The following is a 16892-nucleotide window of genomic DNA, read 5'->3' on the forward strand; positions in this document are numbered from 1 at the left end:
CCCCCCCAAAACCCCCTCCCCAAATTTCGGGGTGCCTCAGTGGGGGGGTCCCAGGCACTCCAAACCCCCTCCCCAAATTTCGGGGTGCCTCAGTGGGGGGGGTCCCAGGCACTCCAAACCCCCTCCCCAAATTTCGGGGTGCCTCAGTGGGGGGGTCCCAGGCACTCCAAACCCCCTCCCCAAATTTCGGGGTGCCTCAGTGGGGGGGGTCCCAGGCACTCCAAACCCCTCCCCAAATTTCGGGGTGCCTCAGTGGGGGGGTCCCAGGCACTCCAAACCCCCTCCCCAAATTTCGGGGTGCCTCAGTGGGGGGGGTCCCAGGCACTCCAAACCCCCTCCCCAAATTTCGGGGTGCCTCAGTGGGGGGGTCCCAGGCACTCCAAACCCCCTCCCCAATTTCGGGGTGCCTCAGTGGGGGGGTCCCAGGCACTCCACCATGCCCTGGCCCCTCACTCCGTCGAAGAAGAAGAAGTTGTTGTGGGGGGGTCCCTCTGTGACAGGGCCTGGGGTGGAGGGGGGACACAAAAGGGGGGGGGGGGGGGTCACAGGGGGGTTTTGGGGACCCCCCCAGAACCCCCAAAACTCCCTCCCAAAATCCATACCTTGACCACCTCCTGGCCCAGCACCCCCCGACCACGGCGCACACCGGGGCCATCTCCGAGAAGCAGTAGCTGGAAACAAAAAACAAAAAAAGAAAAACTAAAAGATGAAGGAAAAAAAAGGGGGAGATTGAACAAGAAAATCCTAAATCAGGGGGTTTCACCCCCCAAAAAAATGAGGGATGGGGGTCCTAGAAATTCTTAAAGGATGGTGGAAAATCCTGATGTTTCATCCAAAAAAGCTTCCCTAAAACCCGAAGGTTCACCCTGAAAAAGTGAGAGCTGGGTGCTCTAAAAACCCAAAGTTTCATCCCAAAAAAAAAGGCTTTGGAAAATCCTGAGGGACACAAAACCCCCCTGGATGTCCCCAAGGAGGGGTCACAAAACCCCCTGGATGTCCCCAAGGAGGGGTCACAGAACCCCCTGGAAGTCCCCAAGGAGGGGTCACAGAACCCCCCTGGATGTCCCCAAGGAGGGGTCACAGAACCCCCCTGGAGTGTCCCCAAGGAGGGGACACAGAACCCCCCTGGATGTCCCCAAGGAGGGGTCACAGAACCCCCCTGGATGTCCCCAAGGAGGGGTCACAGAACCCCCCTGGATGTCCCCAAGGAGGGGTCACAGAACCCCCCTGGATGTCCCAAGGAGGGGTCACAGAACCCCCCCTGGATGCCCCAAGGAGGGGTCACAGACCCCCCTGGATGTGTCCCCAAGGAGGGGTCACAGAACCCCCCTGGATGTCCCCAAGGAGGGGTCACAGAACCCCCCTGGATGCCCCAAGGAGGGGTCACAGAACCCCCCTGGATGTCCCCAAGGAGGGGTCACAGAACCCCCCTGGATGTCCCCAAGGAGGGGTCACAGAACCCCCCTGGATGTCCCCAAGGAGGGGTCACAGAACCCCCCTGGATGCCCCAAGGAGGGGTCACAGAACCCCCCTGGATGTCCCCAAGGAGGGGTCACAGAACCCCCCTGGATGTCCCCAAGGAGGGGTCACAGAACCCCCCTGGATGTCCCAAGGAGGGGTCACAGAACCCCCCTGGATGCCCCAAGGAGGGGTCACAGAACCCCCCTGGATGTCCCAAGGAGGGGTCACAGAACCCCCCTGGATGCCCCAAGGAGGGGTCACAGAACCCCCTGGATGTCCCCAAGACCCCAGGCTGGCCATGGCCGGCCCCAGCAGCTTCAGTGACCTTGGGGACAGGGTGACAATGTCCCCTCACCTGTGACAAGGTGTCCTTACCTGACAATGTCCCCTTACCTGACAAGGTCCCCTCACCTGTGACAATGTCCCCTCACCTGACAAGGTCCCCTCACCTGACAAGGTCCCCTCACCCGTGACAAGGTGCCCTCACCCGTGACAAGGTCCCCTCACCTGTGACAAGGTGCCCTCACCTGTGACAAGGTCCCCTCACCTGACAAGGTGCCCTCACCTGTGACAAGGTGCCCTCACCTGTGACAATGTCCCCTCACCTGACAAGGTGCCCTCACCCGTGACAAGGTGCCCTCACCTGTGACAAGGTGCCCTCACCTGACAATGTCCCCTTACCTGTGACAACGGCCCCTTACCCATGATAAGGTGCCCTCACATTTTACAAGGTCCCCTCACCTGACAAGGTGCCCTCAGCTGTGACAAGGTCCCCTCACCTGACAAGGTGCCCTCAGCTGACAATGTCCCCTTACCCGTGACAAGGTGCCCTCACCCGTGACAAGGTCCCCTCACCTGACAAGGTGCCCTCACCCGTGACAAGGTCCCCTCACCTGACAAGGTGCCCTCACCTGTGACAAGGTGCCCTCACCTGTGGAAGTGCTCGGGCAGCAGCTGAGAGCCAACCCCCAGAGCCTCCAGCACCTCCCGGCGCAGGCGCAGCAACCGCTCCGAGTCCTCGGGGACACTGCGGGGACTCGGGTCCCGGCCGGCCTCGGTCCTGAACCGCAGCAGCACTGGGGACGGGGACAAGGGGACAGCGTGGGGACAGCGTCACTGTCACTGTGTCACTGTCACTGTGTCACTGTGTCACTGTGTCACTGTCACTGTCACTGTGTCACTGTCACTGTGTCACCGTCACTGTGTCACCGTCACTGTGTCACTGTCACTGTCACTGTGTCACTGTCACTGTGTCACCGTCACTGTGTCACTGTCACTGTCACACCATGGGGACAGCGTGGGGACAGCGTCACTGTCACTGTGTCACCGTCACTGTGTCACCGTCACTGTGTCACTGTGTCACTGTCACACCATGGGGACAGCGTCACTGTCACTGTGTCACTGTGTCACTGTGTCACTGTGTCACTGTCACTGTGTCACTGTGTCACTGTCACTGCGTCACTGCGTCACTGTGTCACTGTGTCACTGTGTCACTGTGTCACTGTCACTGTGTCACTGTATCACTGTGTCAGTCACTGTGTCACTGTGTCACTGTGTCACTGTGTCACTGTGTCACTGTCACTGTGTCACTGTCACTGTGTCACCGTCACTGTGTCACTGTGTCACTGTGTCACTGTCACTGTGTCACTGTCACTGTGTCACTGTCACTGTCACACCATGGGGACAGCGTGGGGACAGCGTCACTGTCACTGTGTCACTGTCACTGTGTCACCGTCACTGTGTCACTGTGTCACTGTGTCACTGTCACTGTGTCACCGTCACTGTGTCACTGTCACTGTCACACCATGGGGACAGCGTGGGGACAGTGTCACTGTCACTGTGTCACTGTCACACCATGGGGACAGCGTGGGGACAGCGTCACTGTCACTGTGTCACCGTCACTGTGTCACCGTCACTGTGTCACTGTGTCACTGTCACACCATGGGGACAGCGTCACTGTCACTGTGTCACTGTGTCACTGTGTCACTGTGTCACTGTCACTGTGTCACTGTGTCACTGTCACTGCGTCACTGCGCCACTGTGTCACTGTGTCACTGTGTCACTGTGTCACTGTCACTGTGTCACTGTATCACTGTGTCAGTCACTGTGTCACTGTGTCACTGTGTCACTGTGTCACTGTGTCACTGTCACTGTGTCACTGTCACTGTGTCACCGTCACTGTGTCACTGTGTCACTGTGTCACTGTCACTGTGTCACTGTCACTGTGTCACTGTCACTGTCACACCATGGGGACAGCGTGGGGACAGCGTCACTGTCACTGTGTCACTGTCACTGTGTCACCGTCACTGTGTCACTGTGTCACTGTGTCACTGTCACTGTGTCACCGTCACTGTGTCACTGTCACTGTCACACCATGGGGACAGCGTGGGGACAGTGTCACTGTCACTGTGTCACTGTCACACCATGGGGACAGCGTGGGGACAGCGTCACTGTCACTGTGTCACTGTGTCACTGTGTCAGTCACTGTGTCAGTCACCGTGTCACTGTCGCTGTGTCACTTTCACGGTGTCACTGTGTGACTGTGTCACTGTGTCAGTCACTGTGTCACTGTGTCACTGTCGCTGTGTCACTGTGTGACTGTGTGACTGTGTCACTGTGTGACTGTGTCACTGTGTCAGTCACTGTGTCAGTCACTGTGTCACTGTCACTGTGTCACTGTGTCACTGTGTCAGTCACTGTGTCACTGTGTCACTGTTACTGTGTCACTGTCACTGTGTCACTGTGTCACTGTCACTGTGTCGCTGTCACTGTGTCACTGTCGCTGTGTCACTGTGTGACTGTGTCACTGTGTCAGTCACTGTGTCACTGTCACTGTCACTGTGTCACTGTATCACTGTGTCAGTCACTGTGTCAGTCACTGTGTCACTGTGTCACTGTGTCGCTGTCACTGTGTCACTGTCACTGTGTCACTGTGTCACTGTGTCAGTCACTGTGTCACTGTCACTGTCACTGTGTCACTGTATCACTGTGTCAGTCACTGTGTCAGTCACTGTGTCACTGTCACTGTGTCACTGTGTCACTGTGTCACTGTGTCACTGTGTCACTGTCACTGTGTCACCGTCACTGTGTCACTGTCACTGTCACACCATGGGGACAGCGTGGGGACAGTGTCACTGTCACTGTGTCACTGTCACACCATGGGGACAGCGTGGGGACAGCGTCACTGTCACTGTGTCACTGTGTCACTGTGTCAGTCACTGTGTCAGTCACCGTGTCACTGTCGCTGTGTCACTGTCACGGTGTCACTGTGTGACTGTGTCACTGTGTCAGTCACTGTGTCACTGTCACTGTGTCACTGTGTCACTGTGTCAGTCACCGTGTCACTGTGTCACTGCGTCACTGCGTCACTGTGTCACTGTCACTGTGTCACTGTATCACTGTGTCAGTCACTGTGTCACTGTGTCACTGTGTCACTGTGTCACTGTGTCACTGTCACTGTGTCACTGTCACTGTGTCACCGTCACTGTGTCACTGTGTCACTGTGTCACTGTCACTGTGTCACTGTCACTGTGTCACTGTCACTGTCACACCATGGGGACAGCGTGGGGACAGCGTCACTGTCACTGTGTCACTGTCACTGTGTCACCGTCACTGTGTCACTGTGTCACTGTGTCACTGTCACTGTGTCACCGTCACTGTGTCACTGTCACTGTCACACCATGGGGACAGCGTGGGGACAGTGTCACTGTCACTGTGTCACTGTCACACCATGGGGACAGCGTGGGGACAGCGTCACTGTCACTGTGTCACTGTGTCACTGTGTCAGTCACTGTGTCAGTCACCGTGTCACTGTCGCTGTGTCACTGTCACGGTGTCACTGTGTGACTGTGTCACTGTGTCAGTCACTGTGTCACTGTGTCACTGTCGCTGTGTCACTGTGTGACTGTGTGACTGTGTCACTGTGTGACTGTGTCACTGTGTCAGTCACTGTGTCAGTCACTGTGTCACTGTCACTGTGTCACTGTGTCACTGTGTCAGTCACTGTGTCACTGTGTCACTGTTACTGTGTCACTGTCACTGTGTCACTGTGTCACTGTCACTGTGTCGCTGTCACTGTGTCACTGTCGCTGTGTCACTGTGTGACTGTGTCACTGTGTCAGTCACTGTGTCACTGTCACTGTCACTGTGTCACTGTATCACTGTGTCAGTCACTGTGTCAGTCACTGTGTCACTGTGTCACTGTGTCGCTGTCACTGTGTCACTGTCACTGTGTCACTGTGTCACTGTGTCAGTCACTGTGTCACTGTCACTGTCACTGTGTCACTGTATCACTGTGTCAGTCACTGTGTCAGTCACTGTGTCACTGTCACTGTGTCACTGTGTCACTGTGTCACTGTGTCACTGTGTCACTGTGTCACTGTCACTGTGTCACCGTCACTGTGTCACTGTCACTGTCACACCATGGGGACAGCGTGGGGACAGTGTCACTGTCACTGTGTCACTGTCACACCATGGGGACAGCGTGGGGACAGCGTCACTGTCACTGTGTCACTGTGTCACTGTGTCAGTCACTGTGTCAGTCACCGTGTCACTGTCGCTGTGTCACTGTCACGGTGTCACTGTGTGACTGTGTCACTGTGTCAGTCACTGTGTCACTGTCACTGTGTCACTGTGTCACTGTGTCAGTCACCGTGTCACTGTGTCACTGCGTCACTGCGTCACTGTGTCACTGTCACTGTGTCACTGTATCACTGTGTCAGTCACTGTGTCACTGTGTCACTGTGTCACTGTGTCACTGTGTCACTGTCACTGTGTCACTGTCACTGTGTCACCGTCACTGTGTCACTGTGTCACTGTGTCACTGTCACTGTGTCACTGTCACTGTGTCACTGTCACTGTCACACCATGGGGACAGCGTGGGGACAGCGTCACTGTCACTGTGTCACTGTCACTGTGTCACCGTCACTGTGTCACTGTGTCACTGTGTCACTGTCACTGTGTCACCGTCACTGTGTCACTGTCACTGTCACACCATGGGGACAGCGTGGGGACAGTGTCACTGTCACTGTGTCACTGTCACACCATGGGGACAGCGTGGGGACAGCGTCACTGTCACTGTGTCACTGTGTCACTGTGTCAGTCACTGTGTCAGTCACCGTGTCACTGTCGCTGTGTCACTGTCACGGTGTCACTGTGTGACTGTGTCACTGTGTCAGTCACTGTGTCACTGTGTCACTGTCGCTGTGTCACTGTGTGACTGTGTGACTGTGTCACTGTGTGACTGTGTCACTGTGTCAGTCACTGTGTCAGTCACTGTGTCACTGTCACTGTGTCACTGTGTCACTGTGTCAGTCACTGTGTCACTGTGTCACTGTTACTGTGTCACTGTCACTGTGTCACTGTGTCACTGTCACTGTGTCGCTGTCACTGTGTCACTGTCGCTGTGTCACTGTGTGACTGTGTCACTGTGTCAGTCACTGTGTCACTGTCACTGTCACTGTGTCACTGTATCACTGTGTCAGTCACTGTGTCAGTCACTGTGTCACTGTGTCACTGTGTCGCTGTCACTGTGTCACTGTCACTGTGTCACTGTGTCACTGTGTCAGTCACTGTGTCACTGTCACTGTCACTGTGTCACTGTATCACTGTGTCAGTCACTGTGTCAGTCACTGTGTCACTGTCACTGTGTCACTGTGTCACTGTGTCACTGTGTCACTGTGTCACTGTGTCACTGTCACTGTGTCACCGTCACTGTGTCACTGTCACTGTCACACCATGGGGACAGCGTGGGGACAGTGTCACTGTCACTGTGTCACTGTCACACCATGGGGACAGCGTGGGGACAGCGTCACTGTCACTGTGTCACTGTGTCACTGTGTCAGTCACTGTGTCAGTCACCGTGTCACTGTCGCTGTGTCACTGTCACGGTGTCACTGTGTGACTGTGTCACTGTGTCAGTCACTGTGTCACTGTCACTGTGTCACTGTGTCACTGTGTCAGTCACCGTGTCACTGTGTCACTGCGTCACTGCGTCACTGTGTCACTGTCACTGTGTCACTGTATCACTGTGTCAGTCACTGTGTCACTGTGTCACTGTGTCACTGTGTCACTGTGTCACTGTCACTGTGTCACTGTCACTGTGTCACCGTCACTGTGTCACTGTGTCACTGTGTCACTGTCACTGTGTCACTGTCACTGTGTCACTGTCACTGTCACACCATGGGGACAGCGTGGGGACAGCGTCACTGTCACTGTGTCACTGTCACTGTGTCACCGTCACTGTGTCACTGTGTCACTGTGTCACTGTCACTGTGTCACCGTCACTGTGTCACTGTCACTGTCACACCATGGGGACAGCGTGGGGACAGTGTCACTGTCACTGTGTCACTGTCACACCATGGGGACAGCGTAGGGGACAGCGTCACTGTCACTGTGTCACTGTGTCACTGTGTCAGTCACTGTGTCAGTCACCGTGTCACTGTCGCTGTGTCACTGTCACGGTGTCACTGTGTGACTGTGTCACTGTGTCAGTCACTGTGTCACTGTGTCACTGTCGCTGTGTCACTGTGTGACTGTGTGACTGTGTCACTGTGTGACTGTGTCACTGTGTCAGTCACTGTGTCAGTCACTGTGTCACTGTCACTGTGTCACTGTGTCACTGTGTCAGTCACTGTGTCACTGTGTCACTGTTACTGTGTCACTGTCACTGTGTCACTGTGTCACTGTCACTGTGTCGCTGTCACTGTGTCACTGTCGCTGTGTCACTGTGTGACTGTGTCACTGTGTCAGTCACTGTGTCACTGTCACTGTCACTGTGTCACTGTATCACTGTGTCAGTCACTGTGTCAGTCACTGTGTCACTGTGTCACTGTGTCGCTGTCACTGTGTCACTGTCACTGTGTCACTGTGTCACTGTGTCAGTCACTGTGTCACTGTCACTGTCACTGTGTCACTGTATCACTGTGTCAGTCACTGTGTCAGTCACTGTGTCACTGTCACTGTGTCACTGTGTCACTGTGTCACTGTGTCACTGTGTCACTGTGTCACTGTCGCTGTGTCACTGTCGCTGTCACTGTGTCACTGTATCACTGTGTCAGTCACTGTGTCAGTCACTGTGTCACTGTTACTGTGTCACTGTCACTGTGTCACTGTGTCACTGTGTCACTGTGTCACTGTGTCGCTGTCACTGTGTCACTGTCACTGTCACTGTGACACCACGGGGACAGCGTCCCCGTCCCCGTCCCCGTCCCCGTCCCAATCCCTTTCCCCCCCAGGCCGAAGGCACAACCCCGGCACTCCGGCACTGCCGTTTCTCCGTTTCCCGGGGCCGCGTTTGTAACTCGGGGCACCCCGCAGACCTTGGAGCAGGAAATAATCCGGGGCCGTTCTCCGGAGCGCGGCCGCCGCCGCCTCCCCTCGCCACTGCACGGCCAGAGCCTCCCTCAGGGAGCAGAACTGCAGCTGCTGCAGGGGAAACGAACAACGGGGTTTGGGGGGAACAACGGGATTGGGGGGGGGAAAATGGGGTGTGGGGGGGACAATGGGGTGTGGGGGGAAACAACGGGGTTTGGGGGGGAAACAACGGGGTTTGGGGGGGAACAATGGGGTGTGGGGGGGACAATGGGATTGGGGGTGGAAACAACGGGGTTTGGGGGGGAAACAACGGGGTTTGGGGGGGAAACAACGGGGTTTGGGGGGGAAACAACGGGGTTTGGGGGGAACAATGGGGTTTGGGGGGGACAATGGGATTGGGGGGGGAAACAACGGGGTTTGGGGGGGAAACAACGGGGTTTGGGGGGAACAATGGGGTTTGGGGGGAACAATGGGATTGGGGGGGACAATGGGGTGTGGGGGGGGAACAATGGGGTGTGGGGGGGGAACAATGGGGTTTGGGGGGGGAAACAACGGGATTGGGGGGGAACAATGGGGTTGGGGGGGAACAATGGGGTTTGGGGGGGGAAAAATGGGGTTTGGGGGGGACAATGGGGTTTGGGGGGGGAAAAATGGGGTTTGGGGGGGGAACAATGGGGTGTGTGGGGGGGAAACAATGGGGTTTGGGGGGAACAATGGGATTGGGGGGAACAATGGGGTGTGGGGGGAACAATGGGATTGGGGGGAAACAACGGGGTTTGGGGGGGAACAATGGGATTGGGGGGGAAAAAATGGGATTGGGGGAAAAGAGAGCACCTGCAGGTGCTACCAGGGAAAAACGGGATTTTGGGGTGAAAAAATGGGATTTTTGGATTTGGGAAAAGTCAGAAATTTCCTCGAGGTGAGAGAGTAAAACTGGGGAATTGAATTGGGGGAATAAAAACCTGATTTTGGGAAAAGGGAGTGGGATTTGGGAGAAAAAATGGGATGTTGGGAAAGTGGGATTTGGAGGGAAAGAAGTTGAATTCTCTCAATTCAGGGATTTAGAAAATCTGGAATTCTCCCCAATTCCATGGGGACAGGAAAATCAGGAATTCTCCCAATTTCAGGGGTTCAGAAAATCAGGAATTCTCCCAATTTTAGAGATTGAGAAAATACAAAATTCTCCCAATTCCACGGGAAAAGGAAAATGGGAATTCTCCCAATTTTAGGGGTTCAGAAAATCAGAAATTCTCCCAATTCCATGGGGACAGGAAAATGGGAATTCTCCCAATTTCAGGGGTTCAGAAAATCAGGAATTCTCCCAATTCAAGGCTTCAGAAAATCAGGAATTCTCCCAATTTCAGGGGTTCAGAAAATCAGGAATTCTCCCAATTCAAGGCTTCAGAAAATCAGGAATTCTCCCAATTTCAGGGGTTCAGAAAATCAGGAATTCTCCCAACTCCAAGGCTCCAGGAAATCAGGAATTCTCCCAGTTCCAGGGCTCAGGGAGTTGACATTTTTGGCCTCCATCCCATATTTTTCAGCCATTCCCAGCAGGAATTCTCCTCTCCCACTGACCTTTTTGACCATGGTGGTCTCGGCCGGGTCCAGCCGGGCCCGTTTGGCTTCGGGTCCATCCTCGAGCCCCGAGCTCGCTTTGGCCACCTTGGGCTTCTCCCTGAAAGAAAAAAAAGAAATTCATTAAAAAAAAAAAAAATTAAAATCCCAAGAAATCTTTCAGGAATGCCTTCCCCCCCCCCCCACACACACACACCCCCAAAACAAAACCAAACCCAAAGAAGTTGAGGTTTGTGCCCCAAACTCACTCCACGAACTCGTGGTCGCCCAGGTCAGCGAACATGTAGCCGTGGTAGCCGAAAACGTCGCCGGTGAAAAATTTGATTCCGTTTTTGTGGCAGATTTGGTTGATCCTCAGCATGGATTCTCTGGAGCAGCAGGTGAGGCACACCTGGAGGGGAAATCTGGGAGGTTACAGGTGGGTTTTTAAGGGGGATTTTGGGGGAAGGTCATTTAATGGGGTGATGGGAAAGGGTTGGGTTTTTGGTTTTTTTTTGTATGGGTTGTAACAGGGGATTGTGCCAAAAAAAATGGGGAATTGTACCCAAAAGTGGGGAATTCCAACCCTAAAATGGGATAACCCCAATCCCCCTCAATCCCATCCCAAACTCCCCAATCCCCCCAACCCCATCCCAATCCCACCCCAATCCCATCCCAAACTCCCCAGTCCCATCCCAGTCCCATCCCAGTCCCACCCCAATCCCATCCCAAACTCCCCAGTCCCATCCCAGTCCCATCCCAGTCCCACCCCAATCCCATCCCAAACTCCCCAATCCCCCCAATCCCATCCCAAACTCCCCAATCCCATCCCAAACTCCCCAATCCCTCCCAATCCCATCCCAATCCTACTCCAATCCCCCCCAATCCCATCCCAAACTCCCCAATCGCATCCCAATCCCACCCCAATCCCCCCCAATCCCATCCCAACCCCCCCCCAATCCCCCCAGTCCCCCACGAACCGCGTCGAACTGGGTGAAGAACTCGTGGGGTTTGCTGTCCAAAACCCTGACAAACCCCCCAGTCCCATCCCAATCCCCCCCCAAACCCATCCCAAACTCCCCAATCCCATCCCAAACCCATCCCAATCCCACCCCAATCCCCCCAATCCCATCCCAAACTCCCCAATCCCATCCCAACCCCCCCCCAATCCCACCCCAATCCCCCCAGCCCCCCACGAACCGCGTCGAACTGGGTGAAGAACTCGTGGGGTTTGCTGTCCAAAACCCTGACAAACCCCCCAGTCCCATCCCAATCCCCCCCCAAACCCATCCCAAACTCCCCAATCCCATCCCAAACCCATCCCAATCCCCCCAATCCCCCCAGTCCCCCACGAACCGCGTCGAACTGGGTGAAGAACTCGTGGGGTTTGCTGTCCACGCTCTCGGGGTCAGCCCTCACCTCCACCATGGGGTTGAGGCTCTGAGCCCGCTCCAGGGAGGCCTGGGCGCGGTTCCGACCCACGGAGCCCACGGGGATCAGGAACTGAGCCCGGCCCTCCTCGGGGGACACCTGGGCAGGGGGAATTCCTGAGTTTGGGGGTGCAGGGGATGGAATTCCTGGAGTTTGGGGGTGCAGGGGAAGGAATTCCTGAGTTTGGGGGTGCAGGGGAAGGAATTCCTGAGTTTGGGGGTGCAGGGGAAGGAATTCCTGGAGTTTCGGGGTGCAGGGGAAGGAATTCCTGAGTTTGGGGGTGCAGGGGAAGGAACTCCTGAGTTTGGGGTTTCAGGGGAAGGAATTCCTGAGTTTGGGGGTGCAGGGGAAGGAATTCCTGGAGTTTGGGGTTCAGAGGAATTCCTGAGTTTGGGGGTTCAGAGGAAGGAATTCCTGAGTTTTGGGGTTCAGAGGAAGGAATTCCTGGAGTTTGGGGGTTCAGAGGAAGGAATTCCTGGAGTTTGGGGTTCAGAGGAATTCCTGAGTTTGGGGGTTCAGAGGAAGGAATTCCTGAGTTTTGGGGTTCAGAGGAAGGAATTCCTGAGTTTGGGGGTTCAGAGGAAGGAATTCCTGGAGTTTTGGGGTGCAGGGGAAGGAATTCCTGAGTTTGGGGGTGCAGGGGATGGAATTCCTGGAGTTTGGGGGTGCAGGGGAAGGAACTCCTGGAGTTTCGGGGTGCAGGGGAAGGAATTCCTGAGTTTGGGGGTGCAGGGGAAGGAACTCCTGAGTTTGGGGTTTCAGGGGAAGGAATTCCTGAGTTTGGGGGTGCAGGGGAAGGAATTCCTGGAGTTTGGGGTTCAGAGGAATTCCTGAGTTTGGGGGTTCAGAGGAAGGAATTCCTGAGTTTTGGGGTTCAGAGGAAGGAATTCCTGGAGTTTGGGGGTTCAGAGGAAGGAATTCCTGGAGTTTGGGGTTCAGAGGAATTCCTGAGTTTGGGGGTTCAGAGGAAGGAATTCCTGAGTTTTGGGGTTCAGAGGAAGGAATTCCTGAGTTTGGGGGTTCAGAGGAAGGAATTCCTGGAGTTTTGGGGTGCAGGGGAAGGAATTCCTGAGTTTGGGGGTTCAGGGGAAGGAATTCCTGGAGTTTGGGGTTCAGAGGAAGGAATTCCTGGAGTTTGGGGGTTCAGAGGAATTCCTGAGTTTGGGGGTTCAGAGGAAGGAATTCCTGAGTTTTGGGGTTCAGAGGAAGGAATTCCTGAGTTTTGGGGTTCAGAGGAAGGAATTCCTGGAGTTTGGGGTTGTTCTTGAGTGGAAAACCCTGTAGGATGGGGCAGTGAAATTCCTGGATTTTAGGGCTGTTCCTTAAAGGGAAACTCCCAGGTGTGTCGCCTCCCCCCAGGTGCGTCCCCAGGTGTGTACCCACCCACCCACCCCACCCCCCCCAGGTGCGTCCCCTCACCTGTTGATGATCCAGCAGGGTGAGCCCCCTGACCCCAGCCAGGATAAGATTTTTGGCCACCTCAGCCCCCAGCCCACGCAGCCCCACCAGGAGCACCCGCGACGTTCGTAACCTGAGGGGGGACCTGGGCAGGTGAGACCCCCATAGGGACCCCAGACCCCTACAGAGCCACCCCTAACCCTTGTAGGGACCCCAGACCCCTACAGAGCCACCCCTAACCCTTGTAGGGACCCCAGACCCCGACAGAGCCACCCCTAACCCTTGTAGGGACCCCAGACCCCTACAGAGCCACCCCTAACCCCTGTAGGGACCCCAGACCCTTACAGAGCCACCCCTAACCCCTGTAGGGACCCCAGACCCCTACAGAGCCACCCCTAACCCCTGTAGGGACCCCAGATCCCTACAGAGCCACCCCTAACCCCTGTAGGGACCCCAGACCCTTACAGAGCCACCCCTAGCCCCTAGAGGGACCCCAGACCCCTACAGAGCCACCCCTAGCCCCTAGAGGGACCCCAGACCCTTACAGAGCCACCCCTAACCCTTGTAGGGACCCCAGACCCCTACAGAGCCACCCCTAACCCTTGTAGGGACCCCAGACCCCTACAGAGCCACCCCTAACCCTTGTAGGGACCCCAGACCCCGACAGAGCCACCCCTAACCCTTGTAGGGACCCCAGACCCCGACAGAGCCACCCCTAACCCTTGTAGGGACCCCAGACCCCTACAGAGCCACCCCTAACCCTTGTAGGGACCCCAGACCCCGACAGAGCCACCCCTAACCCTTGTAGGGACCCCAGACCCCGACAGAGCCACCCCTAACCCTTGTAGGGACCCCAGACCCCGACAGAGCCACCCCTAACCCTTGTAGGGACCCCAGACCCCTACAGAGCCACCCCTAACCCCTGTAGGGACCCCAGACCCCGACAGAGCCACCCCTAACCCCTGTAGGGACCCCAGACCCCGACAGAGCCACCCCTAACCCTTGTAGGGACCCCAGACCCCTACAGAGCCACCCCTAACCCCTGTAGGGACCCCAGACCCCGACAGAGCCACCCCTAACCCCTGTAGGGACCCCAGACCCCTACAGAGCCACCCCTAGCCCCTAGAGGGACCCCAGACCCTTACAGAGCCCCCCCTAACCCCTAGAGGGACCCCAGACCCTTACAGAGCCCCCCCTAACCCCTAGAGGGACCCCAGATCCCTACAGAGCCACCCCTAACGCTCTTAAGGAGCCCCCAAGCCCCTATAGGGACACCAAACCCCTACAGGAACCCTCAGAACTCTACAGAGCCCCTTAGAGACCTCTACAAGACCCCCAGTAAAGCTCTTAGACCTACTGTATTCCATCTAGAGACTCCCCAGGTCCCATAGGGATCCCCCAAATCCTTACACAGCCCCCCCCCATCCTAACAAGACCCCGAAACCCCCTATAGGGATCCCTCAGGGACCCCTCCAAGCTCGTGCGGGATCCTCCCGGCTCCTACAGAGAGACCCTATAGGAGCCCCTCAAACCCATATAGCTCCCCCCCCGCCCAGAACCACCGACCTTTTCTGGGCCTCGAGCCCCCAGAGCCGGATCTGCCGATCGTACTGAGCCGCCTCCTCCTCGCTGATGCCCCCGGGGCTCGACTCGTCCTTCTCCACCATCGCGGCGACCCCCGAGACCCCCTCAGGGTCCTTCACGACCCCTTCAAAACCTCTCGCGACCCCTCAAGGCCCCTCACGACACCTCAAAGCTCCTCAGAAATACTCGAAACCCCTCAAAGCCCCTCACGACCCCTCACGCTCCCTCAAAGACCCCCCCCCAACACACACACACACACCACTCGCAGCTCCCCCTAGCGGCCCGAGGAAACCCCGGCCGTTCCACATCTCACCGGGAGGGGGGAGCCGCACCGAATCCCTTCCCGGTACTCGCGGCCCCTCAAGAGAAAAGAACAACCAGAGGTTTTTTTCTGCCGCTGTTTCATCCCGGTGTGACGGCGCGAGGCCGCGGTTATCGGTTTTGAGGGCCTGCCCGTGCGCCGTGTGGTACTGTCCGTGTTGTTCCCCGCCTTTTTCCGCACTCAGATGGACTCGTCCTCCTCTCATTGCGGGCGTTCCCGCCATCCCTCATCGGTTTCGTCAATCTCCGTCAGCCCCGTTCGGAGACTTTCGGAAACGTTCCGAGCGCGCCTTCGTCAACTTTCGGAAGTCTTCGGAACGAGTCGGAGAACTCCGGAAACACTCGGGGAGCTTTGGGGAAGTCGGAAATCCCACGATATCCCCGTCCCAAAAAAAAAATCGAAGGGGCCAAACCGGTGCACAAATCCCGTCAGTAATTAGAAAGCTCCCGTCCATAATTAGAAAAATCAGGGGTTTTGGGGGCTGTTTTATCCTACTTTTATAAAGTCTATGCTGTTTTTTTCCAACTCGCGGGAAGATCCCCAACTCCCCTCCCGCTCCTCCCACCTTCCACGGATTTTCCTATAAATTCGGGACAGTTTGGGGGGGGGAAATGTTGAGCGACATTTGGATGTGGAGAAACATCCCGTGACCCGTGGAAATTCCCCGTCCTGAGCTGTACTCCAGGTGGGAAGAGGATTTTTGGGAAACATCGAGTCCAATCATCAAGCGGCACCGTGGGTTTGGGAGGGGATTTGGGCAGGGAAAGAGGAACCCGTGAGGGGAAAAGACTCCAAATCTCCTTATAATTTTTTTTTTTTTACTTCCTCCTCGTAAAATGTTGCCCTAAATTTCTTATGAAAATCCTCGTGCGCGGAGACTTTCGGAAACATTCGGAGAACTTCGACGGAATTCGGAGGGAATTCGGAGAGAATCCGGAGAGCTTTGGAGGCGCTCGGAAACGCTCGGCACCAACCGGAAAAACCCGACGAGCTCTTCGTGCGTCCCCGCCAGCTTTCGGCACCTTCCGAAACGGCGGCGCTCGGGAGTTTCCGGCGGCGGTCGGGTGTTTCCGGCGGCCGCCGGGGCGCTGCCTCAGGGCGGGCGCCATTTTGTGTGTCCGCCCGCGGAGCGCGGGGCGCGGGCGGAGGAGCCGCCGGGCCGAGCCCCCCGCGCCTTTCAGTGACTGTGCCCCCCGTTCTCCACCCCTTGCCCGTTGCCCATGGCCGTGGAGAGCCCGAGTGTCCCCCCCGCCGCCGCCGCCTCCCCCCCCAGCCCGCACTGCACTCCCCCTTCTCCGTCCTGCCATGGCAGCTGCAGCCTCCCCCGGCCGCCGCCGCCGCTCCAAGGCCACCATCACGGCCCGGACGAAAGGTCCAGTAACCGCCTCTCCCGAGCGCTTTCTCTGTGTGGCTGGGGGTCGGTCCGGCTCGCCGGACCAGGTTTGGGGAGGGGGCGGCGGGAGGGAAGGGTGAGGGGAGGGGAGGGGGGGGGGGCAGGCAGGGCCAAGGGGCTGAGGGGGGGCGGCCTGTGGGGAGGGGGCTCGGGGGGCTCTGAGGAGGAGGAGGAGGAGGAGGAGGGTGAGGAAGGGCCTATGGGGGAGGGGGGGTGCTGTGAGGAAGGGCCTGAGGGGGATTTGGGTGTTGGGGGTGGGGGGGATTCGTGAGGAGGAGGAGGAGGAGGAGGAGGGTGAGGAAGGGCCTGAGGGGGATTTAGGGGAGGGTCCTGAGGAAGAGGAAGGACATGAGGGGGATTTGAGGGGGGTGAGGAAAGGCCTGAGAGGGATTTGAGGAGGAGGAGGAGGAGGAGGAAGGGCCTGAGGGGGAT

At 56.9% G+C, this 16892-nt stretch overlaps 2 protein-coding genes across 2 annotated transcripts in view; one reads left to right on the plus strand and one right to left on the minus strand.

Annotated features, from left to right (window-relative positions):
* Nucleotides 1–270: 270 nt before the first annotated feature.
* SAE1 (SUMO1 activating enzyme subunit 1) lies at nucleotides 271–14932 on the minus strand. The gene is given in 11 exon segments (XM_062512477.1): nucleotides 271–488; nucleotides 491–503; nucleotides 603–625; nucleotides 628–671; nucleotides 2393–2537; nucleotides 8781–8886; nucleotides 10354–10453; nucleotides 10602–10744; nucleotides 11689–11862; nucleotides 13183–13294; nucleotides 14728–14932. Coding segments are annotated over 11 exon segments (1041 nt in total). The 5' UTR covers nucleotides 14829–14932; the 3' UTR covers nucleotides 271–408.
* Nucleotides 14933–16287: 1355 nt separating this feature from the next.
* ZC3H4 (zinc finger CCCH-type containing 4) overlaps nucleotides 16288–16892 on the plus strand; it is a 34003-nt gene continuing 33398 nt past the window's right edge. Inside the window, 1 exon segment of the mRNA XM_062512450.1 lies at nucleotides 16288–16439. Within this exon segment, the coding sequence (XP_062368434.1) occupies nucleotides 16288–16439 (152 nt within the window).

This window comes from Cinclus cinclus, chromosome 37 (genome assembly GCF_963662255.1).
Source record: "Cinclus cinclus chromosome 37, bCinCin1.1, whole genome shotgun sequence".
Lineage (NCBI taxonomy): Eukaryota > Metazoa > Chordata > Aves > Passeriformes > Cinclidae > Cinclus > Cinclus cinclus.